This window comes from Rhinolophus sinicus, linkage group LG06, assembly GCF_036562045.2.
Source record: "Rhinolophus sinicus isolate RSC01 linkage group LG06, ASM3656204v1, whole genome shotgun sequence".
Lineage (NCBI taxonomy): Eukaryota > Metazoa > Chordata > Mammalia > Chiroptera > Rhinolophidae > Rhinolophus > Rhinolophus sinicus.
The window spans coordinates 159,765,078-159,787,879 of record NC_133756.1 but is presented as its reverse complement, the minus strand read 5'-3'; the positions used below and the strand labels follow the sequence as shown (position 1 = coordinate 159,787,879).

Sequence of the window (22,802 nt, the reverse complement as noted above, 5' to 3'; positions counted from 1 at the left end):
CGTGCCATCTCCTCCATTCTTCTCTGGCCCCCCGGCCCCTCCGGTGTCACTACTGTCACGGTGCCTGGGCGGGAGGAGCCTCGTGTTTGCAGTCAGTCAGACCTGGGTTCACCCCTCAGCCTCCCCACTTACTGTGCGTGTAACTTTGGGCCCGCCTCAGCTTTCTTATCTATAAAAGGAGTCATTACATCCCGGTCATCAAGAGGAGAAAACAAGAGAACACTGTAAAAGCGTTAGCACAGTGCTTCCCACAGAGTAGACATCCCAGCCTCCTAAAGAAAAAAATCTTCCAAGCACGCCTCCCTTCTGTCTCGATCCATTCAATTTTCTTTGATTAAACTCACTTGAGAGGTATGTGCTGAGTCCCCACTATGCCAGGTGCTGTCCAAGGTGCTGGGGTAGGAACAGCAGTGAACTCAATAGTCTTTGCCGTCACAGAGCTCCTGTTCTGGAGTGTGTGTGGGGGAGGACACTGAGGGTGGCTGCCCCGTGAGGAGTCCAGCACAATAAAGCAGCAGAGCAGAGTGCCAAGGTCAGGCAGGCGCTCTTTCTTGAACCTTCTGTTGCTTCTAGCCACCCTCTCCTCCATGCTTCCTTTTCCAGCTCCGTTTTCCATCCTCTTGTTGTTTCCTGCCCTGTTCATCTTGTGAAACACAGGAGAATTATCTGAGATGGAGAGAACGGATATAAATGAGAACTGACACATTATCCAATTTAAGCACTTATCACTGTCAGCTAAATTTTTGTGCTCCCCCAATTGTCACCGCACTGGGCCTTCAAGTCTGGGTGGAATGATCGTTCCCCAACACACAGTGGGGAAGGGGGCTGCCACGGCTCCTGGGAGTGTCAGCGTCTCATGGGCTTTCTGTTTTTTTCTCTCCTTTCCTCAAAGAAAGGCTCACTCTTTCTTGATCCCCAGGCTCCATCTCGGTGAACAGCCGCAGCACCCCATTCTTGGCCACCGGGGAGAGTGAGATTCTGGACCTGGAGAGCGAGCTGTACCTGGGCGGTCTGCCTGAGGGGGGGCGGGTGGACCTGCCCCTGCCCCCCGAGGTGTGGACGGCGGCGCTTCGGGCTGGCTACGTGGGCTGTGTGAGGGACCTGTTCATAGACGGGCGTAGCCGAGACCTTCGGGGCCTGGCCGAGGCACAGGGGGCTGCGGGCGTCGCCCCCTTCTGCTCCCGGGAGACGCTGAAGCAGTGTGCGTCTGCCCCGTGTCGCAATGGGGGCATCTGTCGAGAGGGCTGGAACCGCTTCGTCTGTGACTGCATCGGGACCGGCTTTCTGGGGCAGGTCTGTGAGAGAGGTGAGGCTAGTCACCATCCCAGGCGTCCTCACTGCCGCCCCATGTCCCCTCCTGCTCAGCGTGCCCCTCATAGACCAGCCCTGGGCCTGGCCTCCTCGTAATGATTCTCTCGGTCTTCTCTCTCCCTGCACGGGCTGTTGCCTGTCCCCCGGCCCCCTCTCCCCCCACTCCTGGGGCAGAGGCCACGGTCCTGAGCTACGATGGGTCCATGTACATGAAGATCATGCTGCCGAATGCCGTGCACACGGAGGCGGAGGACGTGTCTCTGCGCTTCATGTCCCAGCGGGCCTATGGGCTCATGATGGCCACCACCTCCAGGGAGTCAGCCGACACCCTTCGCCTCGAGCTGGATGGGGGCCAGATGAAGCTCACTGTCAACCTCGGTAACCACCCCACCCCGCACTCCTGGCCCCTTCCCTGACCTTGCCTCTGACTCACACCCCCTCTGTCTGGAGAAGCCGGTGGGGGCGCCAGCGAGAGTTTGCGGGTGGGGAGGGTGGGAGCCCCCAGAGCTCATTCCCAGCGAGGATACATTGTGTAGGGCGGTGCTGTGTGCTCAGCCACCCTGAGTGGGGGGGACCCCGAGTGCAGCCAGGCCATCTTTCCGAGTGTGTTTGGGGTATGACAGCTGCCCTCCCAGGGTACTCACGTGGGTTTTGGCGTGTCTGTCCTGCGTGCACAATGACATAGCTCACTCTTGGTTGTCAGCTTATCCACGTGCTCATTCATGGGTTCATTCACTTGGGGAGCACGGGAGACGCCCACTGCTGCTGAGCCTGCGCTCAGTGCAGCAGCGGATCCAGAGCCAAGGAGGACCCGCCCGCACTCAGCGCCCTCATCTGCTCTGTGCTGGAAGGGCCATGTCTGCGTCTGTGTGTCTGTGTGCGTAGCTGCACGTGTGACACTGGAGGCATTGGGACATGTCGTCTCCCCTTTGTCTGCTTTCACATCTGAGTGGAAGACACCCGATCGCCAGCTAGGTGTTGCTCCCTGTTTTATAGATTGTTAAATTCATATACTGACTTATCCAGCATCACAAAGCTGGTGACGGGGGTGGGGGAGGGAGTGGGGGGAAGAGCCCAGGCTCAGACACGGGTCATTTACCTAAAGTGCAGGGCTCCTCTCATTGTCTCTAACACAGCTGGGGGTGCAGGGCTGTCAGGGGCCCTTGCTGTCAGAGGGCTTGTGTCTCTGCCCCTGCCCAGAGCAGGCCACGGCTCCGCTTCAGGGGGCAGCCCTCGGGGTGTCCTGCGGGCAGGACCATAAGGCCTGTTGGGGCAAAAAAACCTCAAGTTCACTCATTCAGCTAATATTTATGGGACACCTCGTAAGTGCCAGGTGTGTTGCAAACCTGGGACTACAGTTGTGAATAAGATGAGGTCCCTGCCGTCATGGAGCTTTCAGCCAGGGTGACACTAGAAGTTAGAGGTCCTAAGCTGTCCAGGCTGGGCTCAGGTCTGTCCATTTCAGACCAGCCTCTCTGAGCATATACGCGTGTAGTACCCAAGGCCACGGGGCTCCTTGTTTCCTGGGCCTGGAGGAGAAGTGGGGCTCCTCTAAGGGGATTAGAGTCCTCCCCTGGCGACGACACCGAGCTTTGAGCTTTTACAGATTTCTGTGGAGTCTCATGCTAACACTGGTCTCCAGGCATCTGTGGGACAGACTGGCCTTTTGGGGACCCATTACCTTGTTAATCAATGTATATGTATGTTTTCCTTTCCCCTTTTGGCCCCCTGGCCTTATATTCCTAGGACAAGGATCGCTGAGCGAGGCAGGGGCTGGGGGGAGGTGCGCAGGCGGCCAGGGCCTCAGAGTGGCTTTAGGGTTCCCTGAAGCTCTGCTTCTGACTGTGATAGCAGCCCACAGAGTGGGTGGCAGGTGGCAGTGCTGCCGGGGAAAGCAGGATGGGAAGCAGCCTTTGGCCAGCGCTCCACGGGTCTGTATAGCACCCCTGGCACCCCGGAAACAGTCACAAGAGGAAGGCACCAGCCCACGACCCCATGATTGGCCCTGTGCTTCTCAGACCTCCCAGGTCTGCGTACCCAGCATGCAGTGCCCCCTCCCCCTGGCATGTGTGTGTTCTCTGTGCGGCTGTGCACGTGGCTCTGTGTGCATGGTGGGGACACAGCAGGGAAACTGGGGGCTTCTATTTGCAGGGAGGGCAGGTGCTGCTTCCTCACTTGCACTGCCTTAGGTTCCCCTGTGAAGAAGCTTGGGTTCCTTTCTATTAGACAGGAGCTGGTGTCCTTGGCCAGAAAAAGGTACTCTGGTGGGCCCGCAGGACTTTCACCCTTAGGGTCTACTTCCTCCTTCCCATGGACACGTTTTTCTGTCTGTGCCACATAAGTATTTAGAAGTTAGAGAAAAGGTGGCTCTCAGGATGACAGCCAGCAGGACAGTCCTCTCCCCTGCCTCTCACCCCTGGCTGTGCCCGGCCCTGTGCAGACATGTCATCTCTAACACAGCTCACGACACGCTGTGACCAAATGCTGGGCGCAGACGCATGTGTCCACAAGTACTGAGAGATGCTTGTACAGGGAGGCGTGTGGCCGCTGTGTGATCACACAGACACACAGGCTGTCCACACCCCCCACCCAGCCTCAGGCTGCGAAGGGAAGAGCACTGGGCCTGGGGCCAGAAGATCTGGGTTCTAGCCCTGGTGTCCTTGACTGCTGGGTAAGTCATTTCCCCTCACTGAGCCTCTGTTTTCTTCTCTGTAAAATGGGGATAAGAATCCTTGTTCTGCCTACTTTCTGTGATGGTTTTGAGGCTCAAATGGAATAATGGGAGTGAAGACATTATACGGATGCAAGACACATGCGTAGAGATTCTCCAGCCTTCTTGAGAGAAAGATGTCCTGGGATAGGGACGTAAGCTTAGTCAGGCCTGGGGGCTCGCTTCCTTCCACTTCGCATGACCCAGTCTGGCCTCCAGCTCAGGAAGTCTGTTGTGTTCCCCATCCCGCTTGCTGCACAGGGCCTGGGGGACCTCACAGACAAGCAGAACCACCGACGCCCCTGGGCTGGACTCGCTGCTGGGCTGCGGAGAGAAGCCTGGCAGGGCTTGGACCCTGGTCTTGCTGTCTCATCCTATAGGAGGGAAAGTCAGACTTACGCAGGCAGCTCGTCAGGTGCTCAGTGGAATGACGCAGACTCGGTGCTGGGTCCTGAAGAGGACCCAGCTGTCTGCCAGGGACCTCTTGGTGGGGAGGAGGCGCTGAGTGAGTGCCTGCCTCAGGAGACGGGTGTCTGCTAGGCCAGAGCGGGCCAAAGAGGCCCTGCTGCCTCCTTCCAGGCCGAGGATGCCCGAGAAACCGGACTGTGCCTCCTGCCCTGCCCCTGGCCTTCAGCACATCTGCAGACACTTTAAGTTCTCAGAGCTCTGCAGTCGGCAGCCCCTGAACAGAGCAGCTGCTCTGTCCCTATAGGACTGTAGAGTGTCCTGGATTCCGCACCCCGTTCCAGTGAGACTCTTCCTGGGTGCCTGCTGCCTTGGCTGTGGCCCCTGCGGCCAGTGCCCAGTCTGGCCGCCTACCCCTCCTCACCTTCCCTGGAGTTGCCCTCCCCCAGATGTGCCAGTGAGACCACGTGGAGGGCGCATTGTATAAAAGAATCTTAGAGCTGGAGGGGCCTTTAGAAGTCACCCCGTCAGCCCGCCCCCACTCACACGTGGGCCTTCCCTTCCCTTGTGCTCAGACGCCTGCCATGTCAGGAGCTCCCCACCTCTGAGACGGCCATCTGAATCACTGGGTCATTGTTCCTGGGCGGAAACCCCCCCTTCTGAACTTCCCAATCATGGACCTAGTTACATCCTCTTCAGCCTGACAGAGCAAGCCCAGCTCTCATTCACATTGTCAGCCAGGCTCAATACGCATCACATCCCAAAGCCCTGCAATCCCTGGGGCCGTGGGAGGGCATGTGTTCCCACCTGGGGCTCCTGTTGGCTGGGCTCCTGGGGAGACAGTTCGGACTGAGAGCTGCACCCAGAGTGCACACTGCCACTGCGATGTCACTTCCAAGATGACACTGGCCAGTGTGCTCCCGAGGCTCCTGGCGAAGAAGCCTTGCTGCCGCCCCCTCCAATCTGTGGGGCCAGGTTGGGGACGGCAGGGGTGGACTAGATGGGGCGCGGGAAGCCCGAGTTCATGCCCTGAGTTCCTAGCCATGCAGAGGACTTCTTTCCACCTGTCTCGTCACACTTTGGTACTCTCACCCTGGTCTCTAGGTACACCCAGGGCCTTGAGTCTGCACAGACCAGTCAATTCTGTCCATTCCCCGAACTGGAGGCGCAGGTTACTAGCTGATAGGTTACCAGCTAATGCTCCCTGAGCTGTGCTCTGGGCGGGTGTGTACACTGGAGGGCTGCTGCGCCCACTCACTCGCAGTACCTCGTTTCCTCTGGGATGGTGCTGGCTCCCTCCTGGGGTGCCCATCTTCCACGAGTGCTTGCTTTCCTCCAACCCCACGGGAGTGGGGGCTCCTGAGGGTGTGGTCATTGCAGAGGGTGGGCCTGGAGCTGACACCTCTTCTCTGGACAGATGGCGCCCATTCATGGTTCTCCCCTGTTGGGGCGGGGAAAGAATTGAGCTCTTTCCTGGGCCTTTTCCCCCGCCCAGGGAAATTGGCCTGCCCTTTCAGTCCCCTTTTTTCTTTTTTGGACCCTTCATTGGTGAAGACTCTGCTGGCCCGGAGAGAGCCCCCGTGACCTGAAGCCAGGCCTGGCACCCTCCCACCCTCACCCTGACATTCCTCTCCTCCCCCTCTGTCCAGCCTCTCCCCTCTGTTCCCCCTTCCTCTTTTCTCTGGCTCCCTCCCTGTCTCCTTCCTCTTACTGGGACTTCTTACTTCCCACTGTGTCTGCCCCTTGACCTTCCTTGGCCTCTGCCCTCCCTTGATGCCAGGCTGTGGCTCAGGGTCCTGGCTGCTCCCCCCCACTCTTCTGCTGTGGTTGACAACGCGTGTGGAGCTCAGCTGTACTGCCCGAGGGGCCCATGCCCCCCAGGGCCACAGGGGAATCTGTTTACCTCCACTTCAGGAACCTTCAGGGGCCCAGGGGATTCCAGGGTGCCCCCACCCCCTTAACTTCCTGGGCCCTGGGGTTCTCTGCTGAGCCTATTCTGGGAGGAGCCACAGGAAGCCAGGATATTGCTGTTAACCAAGTGCTGGGAACTGCTCCCCCTCTGAAAGTCAAGGGCCAGCCTGGTGAATACCTGTTTCTTGCTCCCAGCTCAGAATCCTCTTGTTCAAGTCCCTCTGCTCACAGGGAGGGAAGCTGAAGCTCAGAGAGAAGAGATTCACCCGGTCACATAATGAGATTAGGACCCAGCCTTTCTGCCTCCTGGTGCAGCACTTTCTGCAGCCCCCCTGCCGTCCGGTCTGAAGGAGCGATGCAGACGTCCAGGGCCCTAAGACCCAACTTCACAGGACTCTGGTGCTCTGTGCCCTCTGCAAGGCTGGCCGACTGGCATGTGTGGGTAACGTGTCCCCACCAGGGGGTTGGCCAGAGGCCCTAGGGCCCCTGGCTGTAGCTCTGTGTACAGTGTGCTTTCTGACCACGTGGGACCTGGAGCTGGAGGCTAGCATCGCAGGGGCAGGAGACTGGTTATGGTGCCTGCTGGTCCCTGAACTGCTGTGTCCTCAGAAATCATACTTTGGGGGTCTCAGTGTCCCCATCTGTGAGGCTTTGGCCCCCTTCCTAGGAAAACAGATTAATACTAGTTCCTCTTTAGGGTTTGGGACCACCGGGTCCCCAGTGATAGCCTGGCATCCTCCAGCTTAGGAAGGGTAGAAGGAAGGTTCCTGTAGGGGTGGTGCCAGCCCCCTGGGACTTTGGGGGGACATATGGGTACGGGAAGGGGGTGCTGGGGCAGACCCCTCCGTTTAGCTCAGAGCCCAGGGGTCATGGAGAGTGACATGTCACAACCTGGGCTCTGAGCAGGGAGTTGTCCCAGAGCAGGGGATGCAGGGACTCTGGCCTTCCCCACCCATCTCACTCCCAGAGATGAGGAGATGTTGGGTTGGCCAAGCCCTTAGCCCCCCAAAAACTCCCCTGTACGCTGAGATTCCCAAGGTGCCCCTCTCCCTCAGACAGGAGAGGCCTGGGCCCTTCTGAGAAGGGAGAAGCAAGCCCTCTTCCTATCACCTGACTGCCCTGCCTCCTAGCCCTGGGGAGGGTTGGAGCCCTCTTGGGGGCAGGAGGGAGGGGAGAGGGCACCTGGGCACGCGTGGTCCCCGGAAAGTGGCCCTTGGGGGAACCCCCACCCGCAGACACCCCTCCCTGTGAAGGATGTAAAAAAAAAAAAACTTGTTCTGCCTTTTTGTCTCCCCTCCCCTCTGCCCGCCCCATGGCCCCCCCAGACTGCCTGCGCGTCGGCTGCGCACCCAGTAAGTGGCTTCCCTTCTTCTGCAGAGCCCCAAGGGGCTTGGGACGCTGGACACTGGGATCTGGGGAGGGATGGTGGAGGGAGGAGAAGCCTTTATTACTGGCTTGCGTGGGGGTTGGTCATGGGTGTGGGGAGGGGAGCCGGAGTGGAGCTGATGGGGAGTGTGGTTGTGGAGGGCAGAATAGGCCAAAAGAAGCCAAACTGGGGAGAGTTGGTGGATGGTCCGAGGTCAGCATGCTCACCGGGTCTGGGAAAAGGGAGGCCAGGAAACCTCGTCACCTCAAATCCTCAAGAGGATGGAGCAAAGACTTGGTGGCAGCAGGACGGCCCACCTCCCTTTGTGGTGGCAGGAAAGGAGCTGGCGAGGGGCAGGGATATTCCGCTGCATCTCCAGGGTTGGCCACAAGGGGGCGGGCGAGGCCCACTGGAAAGGAGATGAGGGCTTGAGGCCAGTGGAGGCGAACGTCACAGGGCCTCAAAATTCAGCCCTCCACAACTCCTTTGTTGGGTGGGGGCTGAGTTTCCGCCACATAGGGGTGCTTTTCGAGGTGACAGTGGCTCTCAGCAGGGGTGAGATGGAGAATGAGTGTGGACATTTCTGAACACCCCCGTGTGCTGCCTCAATGCTGTCTCTGCGTGTTTCCGCATGGTGTGCCCGGAGGTCACGCAGAAGAGCACAGGAACATGGCAGGCACAGGCAGAGGGGCTGTGTTCAGCACATCTCTGTGTGTGTGTGTGGTATTTGTGTGCGTACGCCTGGTGAATCCTGTCCCCTGCTGGTGTGAGTCCTGGGGGGCCCAGGGGTGACCTGGGAGTGCTGCAAAGTTCAGCACATCCTAAAGGTAAATAGGGTTGTAGACTTGGGAGCAGATAATCCTGGTCTTGAATAAATGGTCGTAATCCCTAAGAAACATTCCCATCTCTGGCCATGCTGGACGAGCTGTGTGTGGTTGCGTGTCGGGTGTGTGGAGTTAACTGGTGTGTGCAGAAAGGTCTCACTGGGTCCCTGTGTAGATGGGGGAGCTGTGGGTGTGTGTGGAGGTTCCACTACCAGCAGCGAAGCTGTGGGTGCATAGTGGGGCTTTTTGAAAGTTTAAGATCTGCATATATGCTGGGAATTTAGCTGCTGGCTACACACGTCACTGAAGGTCCTTTTAGGAGGCTGGGGGACAAGTACGTTGGTTGTTAGGACAGGAGTATCTGTGTGTAGGGTCTTAGGGCACAACTCAAGAGGCACGGTTCCCACTGATTCTGTTCAAATGGCACCTTCGGGTATCGTACAAAGTGGTGGTTCCAAGTGTGTCTGGGTTTATGACGGGATATAAAGAGCTGTTCGTGTGAGTGTGTGAACCTGCGTGCACACACGAGTGGGTGGTGAGGCGCCGTGCCTGGGCTGGTACATGAAGCCACTCGCGGGCGTGTGCAGGTGCCATGCTCACTCCCCCCTTGGTGCCGCAGGTAAAGGCCCCGAGACGCTCTTTGCGGGGCACAAACTCAATGACAACGAGTGGCACACGGTGCGGGTGGTGCGGCGCGGCAAGAGCCTGCAGCTGTCTGTGGACAACGTGACCGTGGAGGGTAGGTGGTCGGGGCCAGGGGTGGGCACGTCTCTACTGACCTCTGCTTGGCCCCATTCTGGGTGACCACTGCAAAGGTAACATTCCTTCAAGCAGCCACTGTCACTTCTCCCTCAGGGTGGTCTGTGGTGGGGTCCTGGGCCCCAGGGGCCATTTCAATACCTTGCAGGCAGCATGTCCCCAGAAGCCTGTCATCCCAGGACTGACGTCCTACTCCTGGACCCAGGAGCCATCTTGCTGCCAGCACCGACCTGAGGGTGTTTGCTGATGTCTCTCCCATGTGGCCTTTGTGTGGAGGGGAGGCTTCTGGGGACCCACGGCCCCACTCTAGGAACGATCCTACGGTCCGTGCCCCAAAGCCGCCCCTCATCTCTGTCTCCCGTCCCGAGCAGGACAGATGGCAGGAGCCCACACGCGGCTGGAGTTCCACAACATTGAGACGGGTATCATGACGGAGCGGCGTTTCATCTCCGTGGTGCCCTCCAACTTCATCGGGCACCTGAGCGGGCTGGTGTTCAACGGCCAGCCCTACATGGACCAGTGCAAGGACGGCGACATCACCTACTGCGAGCTCAATGCGCGCTTTGGTCTGCGTGCCATCGTGGCGGATCCGGTCACCTTCAAGAGCCGGAGCAGCTACCTGGCGCTCGCCACACTCCAAGCTTACGCCTCCATGCACCTCTTCTTCCAGTTTAAGACCACAGCCCCCGATGGGCTTCTCCTGTTCAACTCAGGCAACGGCAATGACTTCATCGTCATCGAGCTGGTCAAGGGGTGAGGTGCTAGGACTGCACCGCTGTCAGGAAGTGGTCCCCTCTCCCTGCTGGCCAAGACATGGCCTCCCCGCCACTGGCTGAGAGGTCTCATCCACCCCAAACCACAGGTCAAGGTTCAGGTCCCCAGCCACCAGCTAAGAGGGCGAAGCAGGACCCCCCTTCTGCCCTGGCGACTCCCCAGTTACTTCCTTGCCAGGGGTGTTCCAGTTCTATCTGTTCTCCGTTCACTGACCTGCCCAGGCCCTCGAGCGCTCTCTCCAGGCAGAAGACAAGGTCGTGTCCTTGTGGCCTCTTGCCTGAGCAGCTCTGTCCCTGATCCCACGGCCCCTGCTGCTCGCACAAACCCCTCCTGCTACCAGCTCCTCTTCTGAGCCTGTCACAGGGGCCGTCTCCTCCATGACCCTCCCTCCCCACATTCGCCCCATGACCAGTTTTTGTGCCACGGGTCTGGGTCCCTCCATTGTGGGGGCTTCCTACCTACCCCTTCCTCCTGTGGCACTGAGGACCCCTGACAGCTGCAGCTCCTCTTTCCCCCGTCTTCCCAGTATTGCCCCTCGCCTTGACCCAGTGTCTCCTCCCTACTGGGGCAGGTACATCCACTACGTGTTTGACCTGGGGAATGGCCCGTCCTTGATGAAGGGGAACTCAGACAAACCAGTCAATGACAACCAGTGGCACAACGTGGTGGTGTCCAGGGACCCAGGCAACGTGCACACGCTCAAGATTGACTCCCGCACTGTCACGCAGCACTCCAATGGCGCCCGAAACCTCGATCTCAAAGGTGGGGCCTGGGGCCTCTGGAGCAGGCCTGGCCCTAGCGCTGACACCCCTCCGCCCCAGCAAAATCACCCCTGCCCTGGCGCTTCCACTCACGACTCTCCCTCCTCCCTCCCCGTTCTTTCTGCCTCTTTCCCATTCCCCACTGAGTCCAGCCTGACATTTTCTTGTCAAAGATCTGCTCAGCTCTTCTGTGAGGCTGCCCTCTCAGCACTGAAAGCCTGGTCACAGGTTGTGTGTCATGGGGAGCTTGGTGGCCTTACTCTAGAGCCAGGAGTAGGTAGCCCAAGCCTTCTGTTTGGTCCTGTCGGTCCTCTGAGGTTGAGAAGCCTGCCTTGGCTGAGGGATGGGGAGAGAATGGGGAGCTTAGCATCCTGGCAGATGCCTCTTCTGGGTGGGGTGGGGGTGGGGCAGTTGCCGGGTCCCCGAATGCTGCCCTGGTCATCTACCTCGGGCATCAGTTCGGCCAGCTCTGGGGACTTTTTTGGACCCAGGCTTCCGTGGTGGGCTCAGCTTCACACCAGGGTCCCACCTTCCCTAGGGTGTCTTTAGTAGCTAGTGAGCAGTCATCGCCTGCCCCCAGAAGGGCTGGTTTAGAGAGCGGGAAAGGGGAGGATAAGCCTACACACTGGGGTGTTGCAACAGGCGTGAGGGCGAGGCCTGTGGCTTCTGCAGAGCCCACTGGGGCAATGTGGGCGACTGCCTGCACCACCCAAAGCAGCTCTCAGCTCCACAGGGACCTCTGGGTGTCAGTGACTCAGACTGTTCCAGCTTGGGGAGGATTCTCAGAGGCCATTGAATTCATCCCCCTCTTGGAGAGGTGGAAGCAAGCTTCCGGAAGCTAGGTGGTTTGCCTGAGGTCACAAAGTGAGCAGGAAGCCCGGCTGGCACTGGAAGTCTTGTCAAATCCTGGGCCAGATTGTGTGGCACAGCGCTGCCAATTCTCCCTGCTCCCAGAAGGGGGCGATATGTCACAGACAACCCACCGTGGCAGCAAACCCAGGGGTGGGCTGGGCCAGTCTTGTGTTGCATTGAGCCCCTGGCCGGTGCATCCGGGTGGATCCGTCGTGCTGAAACTCTGCTACGGGCTGGCCAAGGCTTCAAGAAGTTAGGTTCCATGTGGCCAGGCAGGGATGTGGGGATCAGGTGTCCCTGAGAACTTCCCGATGTCACCAAGGGTTCCCAGGCCAAGCCTTCGTTATTGTTGGAGGAAGGGAGCTGGGCTTAGAACCCGCCCCAGGAGAGAACTCAGAGGAGGGAGAGGCCTGAAGGAGTTCTGGGAATGGGAGACTTCAGAAGGGGGGGCGGGGGTGGAGGGATTTGGGGCTGCACATCTATGAAAGGCCCTGATTACAAGCCGGAACTGGAATCAGATGTGTGGGGGAGAGCATGTAGCAGTTTCCTCCAGCTGCTCCCCGCCAAATCCCCCAACCTTCCCCTGGCCCCTGCATCTGGGCTTCTCTGGGAGAGGAGCAGACAGATGGCAAAGTGGAGAAGGAAGAAGGAAGAGATGGGGGGCGGGAATTTGCAGGACGCTGGATCTCTGTAAGGCAACTGGAGTCTGGGATGGGACACTGCACGGCCAGGAGGATCTGACAGCTAGATACAAAGTCCTGGGAGGGGAGTGGGGACGGGGAAGCCGAGGTTTTGACCCCACTCCCTTTGCAGGGGAGTTGTACATTGGTGGTCTGAGCAAGAGTATGTTCAGCAACCTGCCCAAGCTGGTGGCCTCCCGGGATGGCTTTCAGGGCTGCCTGGCCTCAGTGGACCTCAACGGGCGCCTCCCGGACCTCATCGCAGATGCCCTGCACCGCATCGGGCAGGTGGAGAGGGGCTGTGATGGTGAGTGGAAGGTGGAGGAGTTAGATGTGACCCCGCAGGCTGCAGGAGGGCCAGCTGCAGATGCGGACCAGGGCAGCAAAGTGGCGTTCTCAGATCTTGTACGAGCCTGTTCCCCCCACCAGCCCTGGGGCAGGGGTACAGGGGTGTGATGGGTCACTTACTCTCCCTATTGCCTCCCATCCAGGCCCCTTATCACAGTTCAAGGCCAAGCCTAGAAGTCCTTGAGCCCCCCCCCCCCAGCCCCTCTCCCCCCTCTCAGCCTGGCAGAGCTGACATCAGGGTCTCAGCCTGGCCCTGAAGCTTCCGTACCTCCTGGGGAGGGAGGGGCTTGGCTGAGCCTGGGGTGTTCCTCCTGCCTCTTCAGGCCCCAGCACCACCTGCACCGAAGAGTCTTGTGCCAACCAGGGCGTCTGCTTGCAGCAGTGGGATGGCTTCACCTGTGACTGCACCATGACTTCCTATGGCGGCCCTGTCTGCAATGACCGTGAGTGTCCGGGAGGGTTAGGGGTCCTAGGGGGAGACCCTGGCCCGTTCCCTGGACTGCTGGGGAGGAGGGAGGGTCTCGGAGAGCCGTGATGTTTGCTTCCTTCTCATCCCTTCTTGTGAGGACCCAAGGGGAACTGCTGGCTACTGTCCCCTCCCAGAGTCTTCTCAGGCCTGTGCAGGACGGCTGCTGCCTGAATCTCTGGGGCAACACGTTGGTAGATGGCCTCTCCTCTTCTTCTGAGCTGGTGGGACACTGCTCCCTTCACCCATAACCAAAGGTGTCAGCCTCTGTTGCTCTCCCTGTGCGATTTTGGCCATGGTCTTACACGTTGTACTTGTAGCTCACACATACACACTATTACTGCACAGGGCGGGGGGTGGGTGCTGGTGTGGGCCTGCACCCGCTTTCCTCTGTCATCCTCAGAATTGTGCACTGGAAGCCTGTTACCTCCTGCCCGGAGACGTCCACGCCCCAGAGGGCAGGCTCAGGAGGCCTCCCAGGAGGCCAGGCTGTTGGACAGCTGGCTTCCCTGGACACTGGCCAGGCACGTCCTGCCTTCCCCCCAAGAAGCCCAGCTGTGGGTTGTCCCACGGAGCTACAAGGACACTCCCTGGGTCCTTGCCTGCTTCTCCTCCCTGGCTGGGCATCTGCCTGCCAGCCTGCATATTGTTCGAGCCGCCCCTCGGCCCAGAGAGCCACTTCAGCAGCAGTCTCCAGTTCCTAGTGGTTGGTGGCCAGCAGCTGGTTAGAGCATGGCAGAGGGTAGGCAGCTGGGGCAGGCAGTGGGGAGAGGCAACCTCCTGCTCGAGGGGGTGTTTAGAGTTTCTCTCAAAGGATCAGGCTGGCGGCAGTGGATGGGGAGAGTGCAGCCCCCTCAGGTATCGCTTAAATTGTTGTCCCTGGGGTAGCCCTGCTGAGACACCAGGGATGAGACACTCAGCTGCGTGGGAACAACGCATGCATGCACGCAGGTACGCACGCACATGCACGCACACACACGCACAGGAGGACAGGGCTTCTCTGTTTTACAAACATGGAAACTGAGGCCTGGAGGGGTCACTGGATTCCTGGAGAAAGTAGTAGATCTGGGCTAAGAACCGGGGTCACTGCCTTTGCCTCCACATGCCTTAGTCATCTGGGCAGAGGGCTGAGTGTCTTTCGGGATAAACCTGCCGGTTCCGGAAAGGGCTCTTGGGTGGTCATGGTTTTTCTTCCTCCCTTGGAAAATGGCCCAGTCCATCTCCCTCAGCGCTATCCCCGTGCTCTCAGGCAGGGCCCACCCTTGGGTACCCCCACATCCTACCCTGTCCTCCAGGATTTTCCTTGTCTAACCTGTGGCTCTCTACCTTCCAAAGCCCCCAGACAATGGTCACCTCAGGGGCACTCCAGCCCTGGCTCTGGGAGGAAAGGTGGGGCTGGGCTGGGCTCTTCCCTCTCCAGGTCAGTCCTCACAGGTGATCTGAAGATGGTGGTAACTGCGGCCTACTAGTAACAATCCCCACAGATTGTTCCTAGAGAAGGCAGCAGGAGGGATAGGAACCAACCACCCTGTTTCCCTGATGAGGAAACAGGCCTCAGTGAGGCAGCTCCTTGCTCTAAGTCAGAGCACGGTGGTGCAGCGCAGCCAGAACCTAAGCGATCCTGACTGTCACTCGCTGCAGCTCACTTAGTCCCAGGTTGGTGGTGGTGCGAAGGTGGGCCTTGCGTGCTGGGGGTGCAGGGGATCAGGGTGAAGAAGCGCTGCTGTCCATCGTCACTACTATACTCCCACATGGTAGAACCTTCTGGAAGGGAGCATAGAGATGGATGGGAGTTTAGGGAGTCATGCATCTTTCAGCAGAGGTGGAAAGAGAGGCTGGGACTTTCCTGGTTCTGGGCAAGTGGGAGGCAGGGAGAGTTGGGGCTGGGAAGCAGGGCACGTCTTGGGAAATGTCACCATACAAGAGCATTGGTCTACGGTCTGGCGGCAGAGCTATAGAGGTAAAGAAAAGGTGGGTGCAACCTGGGAGCCTCCAAACGCAGGCCACCTGTTCTCTGGGGGTTATTCCTCTTCCCAGGTCTCTATGCTTGGCACTGTTTCATGTTCACACTTTCTCTCTCTGTACCTGGTCCACTTGGGGCCCTGCAGATGCACAAGGTCAAGCAGGAAGCTGGCTGAGGCCCATTCAGTTCATCCCGCCCCTGAGTTTGAAGGTTCTCAGGAGCGGTCCTGGGCACCAAAGGGCCCTTCACCTGAAGAAAGGGAGGTGGGTGGGAATGGCCAGGGAAGAGGGAGCTGGACTGTCCTCAGAGGGTTGGGGTTGGGCTGTGCTGCTGTCTGGGGTGGGGAGAGACTGGGATGAAACGAGGTCTGACATGCAGAACAGCCTTTTCCACTTGTGTCCTTAGTTTCTCTATCTGTCACATGGGGACTACCCCTGGGGTGGGGGTGGGGGTGAAGGGATCTCTGTGTCTCTTTAAAGCTCAAGCATCTGCTCTGGGACTGTAGGAGGAGATCAAGGGGAGAGAACCCATCTCTTCGATGAGAGAGAGGAAAGAGAGAGAATGAAAAAGAATATGAAATGAGAGAGGAAGGAAGCTAAAAGGAGGGACACTTCCTGATATGCAGCTGAAACCCCAGGGCTGAGGTTCAGGACCAAGGCGCTCCCCTTGGGCCTGCTTGCTTCTCTGTGTTTCAAAGCCTGTCTTGGGCCTCCCCCAGGCAATCCATTCTTTGCCATCTCTGTGCCCCGTTTCTCATCTCTCCACTTGCTTTGTTCATCTGCAGCCTCTATTGATCCCTTGCACACCTCTGTCTCTCCCTTCTTTTTTACCCTGTCTCCCCCCTCGCTCTCCAGAGTCACCCCCTCCAACTCTCTCCACTTCCCACTCACTGATATTGATTGGCCTCTAGGCGGTTTCCCTTCCTCTCCTCTCGCTACCGGCTCCTCCCTCCCTCCCTCTGGGACCATAAATTTTCTGCCTGCTCAGAGCTGTGTCAGTCTATATTTCAGAGCCAGGGGCACAAGCATGGGATGGAGAAGGCAGGACAGGCTTTGGGGGCCCAGCCCTGTTCCCCAGCCCTCATGCAGTCTCTCCTCCCTCTTGGGGTCATGTACCATCTCAAAGCCTCCTCTCGGGTGCCTCTGGGGACCCCTTTTTTCACTTCCGAGGTGCTGGGGTCAAAAGGGGCCCGGGCATCTAGCAAAGGTGGGGAGGTGACCGCAGCCATGGAGGAGCTGTCCTGAGTGCTGACTGCATCCAGGAGCTGGGCACAGCAAGTGTGGGGCTCCGGGTGATAGTTTTTGCTCCAAAATGGAATTGAGGATTAATAAGCAGGAGTCAGCCCTCTCCCCCCACCAATCTCCCTCCCCTTTCTCACACCCCTTCCTTTTGCCCCTTCTTCACCACCTCTCCTCACTCCACTACACTATTTCTTTCACTCCTTTCAGATTGTCTCCACCTCCCTCTTCCTCCTCCTCTACCCTCTGCCCCCCCCCCCCACTTCCTAGCAGAGCTTCCTCTGGGCAGAACCAAGGTTGATGTGGGTGTGGAGGTGGCATCCAGATAAAGGGAAGGGAGCTTCCCTGCACTTATTTCTTGGGTTATGACAAGTGCCTTGACGAGATCCCCAAAAGTCTGGGGGCCAGATCCCAGTGGAGGGACACCTAGAAGGAGAAACGGCTGCCTCGGCTGGACATAAGTGGCTCAGGAAGGATTTGGGGACATTCAGTGGAGAGCTGTCCTGGAAACCCTGTGGAGGGAGAGGTTGAAGCTGGGGGAGGGGAGTGAAAAGGAAGGATTGGAGGAGTCCGGGAGGGGTGAGCTGGGGTAGGGGTCACCCTTGTGGGAGGTGGTGAGGAGACGGTGTGCCTGTGACGGTGTGCCTGTGACGTGTATTACCAGTACCTTTGAGCTCCAGGTGCATTGTTTGTATGCTATGGGTGACCCTGTTTTGGGAGGGTGAGCTAGGGTAGGTGTCTGTGGGTAGTTGGCCATGCCTTGCCTGTGACCAAACATATATGTGTGCGCATGTATGCCTCTGGGCATGTGTACATGCTGGACTGAGTGAGTTCATGTGCCAGTCTCTATTAGTACATGTATGCATGTATGTGTCTGAGCCTGTGTGCATGCGCTTGCACTGGTGCCTGTATGGACACGTGGGTGTCTCCATCCCTAAGCCCGTTCACATCCTAGCGTACACGTGTGTTCCAAGGGATGCGTGCAGAGGTGCCAGTGGCCACATCTCTGCGCGCTGGACCAGCGAGCCCTATTGGGGTTCGTCCAGGTGCGGGGCGGGGGGGGGGGAGGAGGAGGAAGAGATCGGCCTCTTTTGCTAGCCTCAGTCCTGTTCAATTATTCAGCAGGGCCCCTTCTCCGGAGGGGGCGGGAGAGGAGCGCGCGCCCGGGCGCAGGGGAGGGGCGGGGCGCGCGCCGAGGAGAGGCGAGCGCCGAGCGGGCTAGCCAGGTGCCGCGCGCCAGAGCTGCCCAGCGCCGCCCGCAGACCGGGAGCCGCTCCGGTCCCTCCGCCCTGCCCCCTCCTCTTCCCGCGCTCCCTCTCCCCTCCCCTCTCCACTCCCCTTCTTTCCTCCCCCTTGCCTCCCTCCTCCCTCTCCCTTCCAGCCTCTCTGCCTCTGCAGCAACACTCCGCTGCCTCCATCTCTCCGCCGGAATCTCTCAGGCTCGCGCCTTTCCTCTGCTCAGCCCCGCTCCCCTCCTCTCCTCTCCCCTCCTCTCCCCTCCCTCCATTCCCCCTCACCCGGATTTGCTTCCCTTCCCCCTTCTCCCGCCCCCCTCCCCCCGGCCGCTCCCTCCTTTCCCCGGGCCTCCGTCGGGCGGCAGCGGCGGCAGCCGCGCGGCCGGCCATAGTCTCCGTCGGGCTCCTGCTTCTCCCCTCCGGTCCTCCTCCCCGGCTCGGTTTTTCCGCAGGATTTCCCAGCTCTCCCCTCCCTGCCTGGCCCCCGCGCTTCCCCTACCCCTCCACCCGGCACTATGCCCCCTCCCTCGGGCGCTCCCCCGGGTTTCTGACGGCCCTGTGCGCCGCTCCGACCCTTAGCTCCGCGATGGACCCAGGCGTCCTGCACCTTGGCGTGGCCGCTCCGCGGACCCCGGATTCCCCGGCGGGGTCCAGTTGATTTCGTTGGCTTCGGACCGAGGCTTGGGCTCTCGTTTTCCTTCTCTTCACCCCTATCCCCCCTCCCGGGGCTCGGAGCCGGAGGGGGGCTTCGCGGGGCTGCGCAGCCCCGCGTCCCCGCCCCCGGCCATGGGGCTGTGAGGCGGCCGCCCCCGGGCCGAGATGCCCCCCGGGGGGAGCGGGCCGGGGGGGTGCCCGCGCCGCCCCCCCGCCCTGGCCGGGCCTTTGCCGCCGCCGCCACCTCTGCTGCCGCTCCTGCTGCTGTTGCTGCTGCTGGGGGCGGCCGAGGGGGCCCGGGTCTCCTCCAGCCTCAGCACCACCCACCACGTCCACCACTTCCACAGCAAGCACGGCACCGTGCCCATCGCCATCAACCGCATGCCCTTCCTCACCCGCGGCGGGCACGGTAAGTGGCGCTGCCGAGGCCGATCGGCCGGCTGCCCCCCCTCCCCCGGCGTCCGCCTCCGGTGTCCGCGGCCCTGGCCCCCGCGGGCCGCACCCCAGCCTGCGTGCGCTGAGGCCCAGCCCCTCTGCCTTTCGGCCCGCACCCCCTCACCTCCCATCTCTGGCTCCCATCTTCTCAGCCCCACCCTCGCTTCTCCATCACCACCCCCATCCTTTTATCACCTCATCTCTGTCTTCACCACTTTCTTCCTTGCCTCACCTTCACCTCCTTATCCTGATCTCTGGTTTGTTATCACCTTCGTGTTTCGGTTCCCCTGTCACCTCCCTATCTCTGTCCTTTCATCCTCTGTCCAGCTCTCCCTTCCCCAGTCTCTTCCTCTTCACCTCCATTTCTGCCCCTTATTTCTCCATCTGGCTTACCTCCACCTCTTCCTAATCCTCACCTTTGCATTGCTGGTCTTGCATCTCTGCACCCCGTTATCTTCTTGTCTTTGGCCCCCCATAACCACCATCCCATCTCTGTGCCATCTGTCATCTCTGCCTCTGAAATGTCCCATCTCTTCTCTTTCACCTCTTGATATCAGGCTCTATTTCACCGCTGTCCCTCCAGCAGCCTTCCCGTCTTTTCCTCATTGCTGTCCTTCCACCACCACCTCCCAAACATCTCCACTTTCTCCTTTCCACACCTCCTCATGCTGCCCTGCCTCCACCTCTGATCCCCAGCACTTCTCACCTCTGTAGCCCTGTTACTTGGACTTGGCTTCCCCCATTCCAGTCTCCATCACCTGGCAGTCCTCTATCACTCTCCACTGCTAGCACCTCATCTCAGCCCCTCTTAACCTTCCATTTCAAAACCTACTTCACTTTCCCCTCAGACCCTGTCACCTTCCATTTCTGACCTCTGTCGCTTCTCGCTTGTGCCCTTCATCACCTCCCATCTCAGGCCCCTCATCACTCCATATCTTAGACCCTTAAGAGTCTCTGCCTGCCATCTCTTCCCATCTCTGTACCTGCCACCTTCTATCTCTGTCCCCCATATTCTCCATGCTCCCATCACTTCCAGTCACTGCACCCCCATAATTTCCTGTGTACTCCCCATTACCTCCCATATCTGTCCCTCTTCATATTTTATTTCATTTCCATGTCAGACTTCATAACTTCCCATTTCAGTCCCTCCTTCACATTCCATCTCAGAGCTCCTGTCACCTCCCATCCCAGAGACCCTATCAGCTTCCATTTTAGTCCACTCATCACTTCCCCTCTCTATACCCCCGTTACCTCCATCTCTGTACCTCTCTCAGCTCCCATATGGTACCACTTAAAACCTCCCATATCAACCCTCTATCGCCTCCCATTTTTATACTTTGTCACCTTTCGTCTTTGGCCCCCATCTCAGCCCTCCATCACCTCCCGTTTCTGTACCTCCATCACTTCTCATCCCTGTACTTTCATCACCTCCTCTACCTGTCCTCTCATCACTTCCCACTTCTGTACCCCCATCACCTCCCATCTTGGTCCTCTGACATTTCCATGCTCGCCTCACTTTTTATCTCAACTCCCATCACCTCCCATCACTGTGTCTTCACCAGTTTTCACTCTGTACCCTTGTTGCCTCCTATTTCTGCACTCCCATCACTTCCCATTTCTGGTCATCACCTATCATTTTTTCACTTCATTTTTGTTTCTCCCTCACCTTCCTTGCCTGTATCGTCATCAGTTGACTTCTAGGCCCCTCATGGCCTCCCGTTTCTGCACTCATCTCTGCCTCCCCATTGTTCTCCATCTGTTTATCCTTGCTTCCCAGTCTGTGTTCCCCTCCATCACTTCCCATCTTTCCGCCCCTTTCCTATTCTTTGCTTTTCTCCTACTTCGTCTTTAATTTTTGCTGCCTCTGCTCTCTCCTCATCCATTTCCCAGGAGTGGCCCTTTCCAACCCTTCCCTTCATTGCTCGCTTCTCTCTTCTCAGCATAGCCTGGTCTTGTCGGAGCTCTGTCCCAGCTGGAGTCTTCTCCATGCAGCGCTTTCCCATGTCTTTCTCTTCTTCCACCTGCCCACCCAACACCTTGCTGCTGATCTTAACTCTGTTTCTCCCCACAGCTCTCAGGCCCTCTGTGCCTTCCTCCCTCCTCTTCATTGTCCCCTCTGGCTGCCTTGAGGCCCAGTGTTGCTCCCAAAGGGGTCCAGATAAGACATGGTCTTTCTGGGCAATGAGGAGAGACATGAAAGGATGAGACAGGAAAGGGCAGCCAGGGGTATTGGGGGAGAGCATTGTGGGGTGAAGAGGAGAGTTGGTGAAAGGGAAAGGAGAGAGATGCTGGCCCAGGGAGATGAGCAGATTGGAAGGAGGGGCCTGGGCACTGAGGCCAGAGGAAGGCTCAGTGGAGGACCTGGAGTTGGGATGTGAAGAGCTGGGCGAGAGGGAGAGAAAATGGAGGAAAGAGCATGGGCAGGGGGAGTGGCTATGGAAAGTTTGTGTTGGGATTGCCTCAGAGACGGCCCCCTCCATGCTGGGCAGAGAAGAGAAACAGCCCCAAGAGGGCCAATGGCTGCCCAGTGCCACATGGAAGCCGAGGACGAGCTGGAGGGCGTCCAGAGAAGTGATGGAAAGTGGTGGGAGCCTGCGTGGAGGAGCCCGTAAGGGTCAGGGAGGTGAAAGGAAGGAAAAGGGTCAGAGGGCAGACAAGAGCAGGGAGGAGACCATGTGTCATGGCTGAACCGTGCCTCCGCTCAGCTTAGCCCTGGGGGGAGGTGAAAGGACAGGCTTGTCTTGGGGTTTCACGCTTGGCTAAAGGAAGAGGTCAACTGGGGAGACCTTTCTGGTCCAGGGGAGACCTTTCCTTTCTGCCCAGCGTCTCCCCAGCCTCCCTCAGGGTAAGGGAGCCTCTCTTTCTGCACCTGCCTTTCTGTCTCCCTTCTCTTGGGATCTCACTGCATTTCTCCTTGCCTTCCTTCCCTCCTTCTCTTCACTCTTTCCTCTATTTACCCTTCCGTCCCCCAGCCCCTCCTGTTACATAATATGCCTACAGACTCACCAGATACCCATGATGCTCCTGCAGCTGCTGTTGATCTAGGCATGAGGGGACCAGCACACCTGGCTCCTAGAAATGGCCCGAGAGGGTGGCACGCTCCTGGTCCTTAACCCTGATGTTGGTTTCGGAGTCAGTGAGGAGCTTCTCAGCCCCTGACTTGCATTTGTGGTACCCTCTGAAGCCAGTTCTGGGTCAGTAGCTTCCAGGGCTCTGGATTCATTGCTCCAGCTTACAAAGGGCGCTGGCATGTGGGTGTGTTAACTTAGACTTCTAACTGGATGGTTTATGGCCAAGAATTGAGGGGATGAATCAAGGGGACTCATGAATTGAGGGGACATTGTTCTAGAATTCTAGATCAGGAGAGCAGAGCCCAGGCGGTGGATCTGTGGAGATCCTCCTGGGTTGTGAGGAACCACATACAAGAACTGTGCTGGGCTGTGGGCACCTAGGAGCGTGGCCTTTCTAGATTGTGTAGGACATTTTCTCTTCCGTGATTCTGGATCTACCAGATTTTTGTCATGGCTTCTGATGCTGCAGGGAGATGGGCAGATGGAGGGTCTGTCTGCACGTGTAGTTTTAACCACAGGGGCACCCCCACATGGGGTGTTTAGTTGGGATGCTTATGTTGTTGGGGTCTGGGTTAGCTAACCATTATTAATGGTTGGTTGGTTTTTTTCTAGAATGCAGGTGTGTAGGAACCATATGGAGGATTCTTGATCATCGAGTGTTTTACTGGATCAGTGAATTTTTGGGTCTGGGAGGCAGTGAGGAGACTCTTTGGAGGTGGCCAGAAGGTGCTAGCTCTGGACCTTTGGGTGGTGGGCCAGAGCGCTCTTGTCTCGGGCTTCAGGGATGCGCGACCCCCCCCCCCAATTGTTCTGCAGTGTAGCTCACTAGCGGTTTTCCTGGGGAGATCAAAAACAGTGGGTGTGGACGACCTTAGGGCAACACGGTGGTCCTTGGCTTAGGCCCGTTTCCGCTCCGGAGCCCTTTCTGGAACCTTTCAGAGGCCCTAGATGTGGTGCGGAGCCCTGGTTCCGTGTCTCTGTGCCTTCCCCCGGGAGTCGGGTGGCCAGGGCAGAGGAGAGCCTGAGGGGTGAGAGGCGC

General features: G+C 58.6%; 1 protein-coding gene and 1 long non-coding RNA gene across 37 annotated transcripts in view; one reads left to right on the top strand and one right to left on the bottom strand.

Annotated features, from left to right (window-relative positions):
- NRXN2 (neurexin 2) overlaps positions 1–22,802 on the top strand; it is a 104,849-nt gene that overhangs the window by 50,017 nt on the left and 32,030 nt on the right. For 13 of the 36 annotated variants that reach the window (XR_012497627.1, XM_074336595.1, XM_074336586.1 and 10 more), the window contains 8 exons: positions 920–1,306; positions 1,486–1,689; positions 7,663–7,691; positions 9,140–9,266; positions 9,658–10,039; positions 10,632–10,822; positions 12,487–12,660; positions 13,025–13,144. Coding sequence is in view for 35 of the 36 variants with exons in the window: in XM_074336595.1 (XP_074192696.1) it covers positions 920–1,306; positions 1,486–1,689; positions 7,663–7,691; positions 9,140–9,266; positions 9,658–10,039; positions 10,632–10,822; positions 12,487–12,660; positions 13,025–13,144 (1,614 nt within the window). In the remaining variant the exon portion in view is untranslated. Of the gene's footprint in view, positions 1–919; positions 1,307–1,485; positions 1,690–7,662; positions 7,692–9,139; positions 9,267–9,657; positions 10,040–10,631; positions 10,823–12,486; positions 12,661–13,024; positions 13,145–17,681; positions 18,667–22,802 lie in introns of those variants that run through there. The other 23 variants (XM_074336596.1, XM_074336589.1, XM_074336606.1 and 20 more) reach the window with 6 other exon arrangements.
- On the bottom strand, positions 231–19,203 carry LOC141572284 (uncharacterized). The gene is made up of 4 exons (XR_012497628.1): positions 19,109–19,203; positions 6,516–6,577; positions 5,694–5,867; positions 231–666 (listed from the first exon to the last, which is right to left on the bottom strand). It is a non-coding gene; the product is annotated as an uncharacterized LOC141572284 (long non-coding RNA).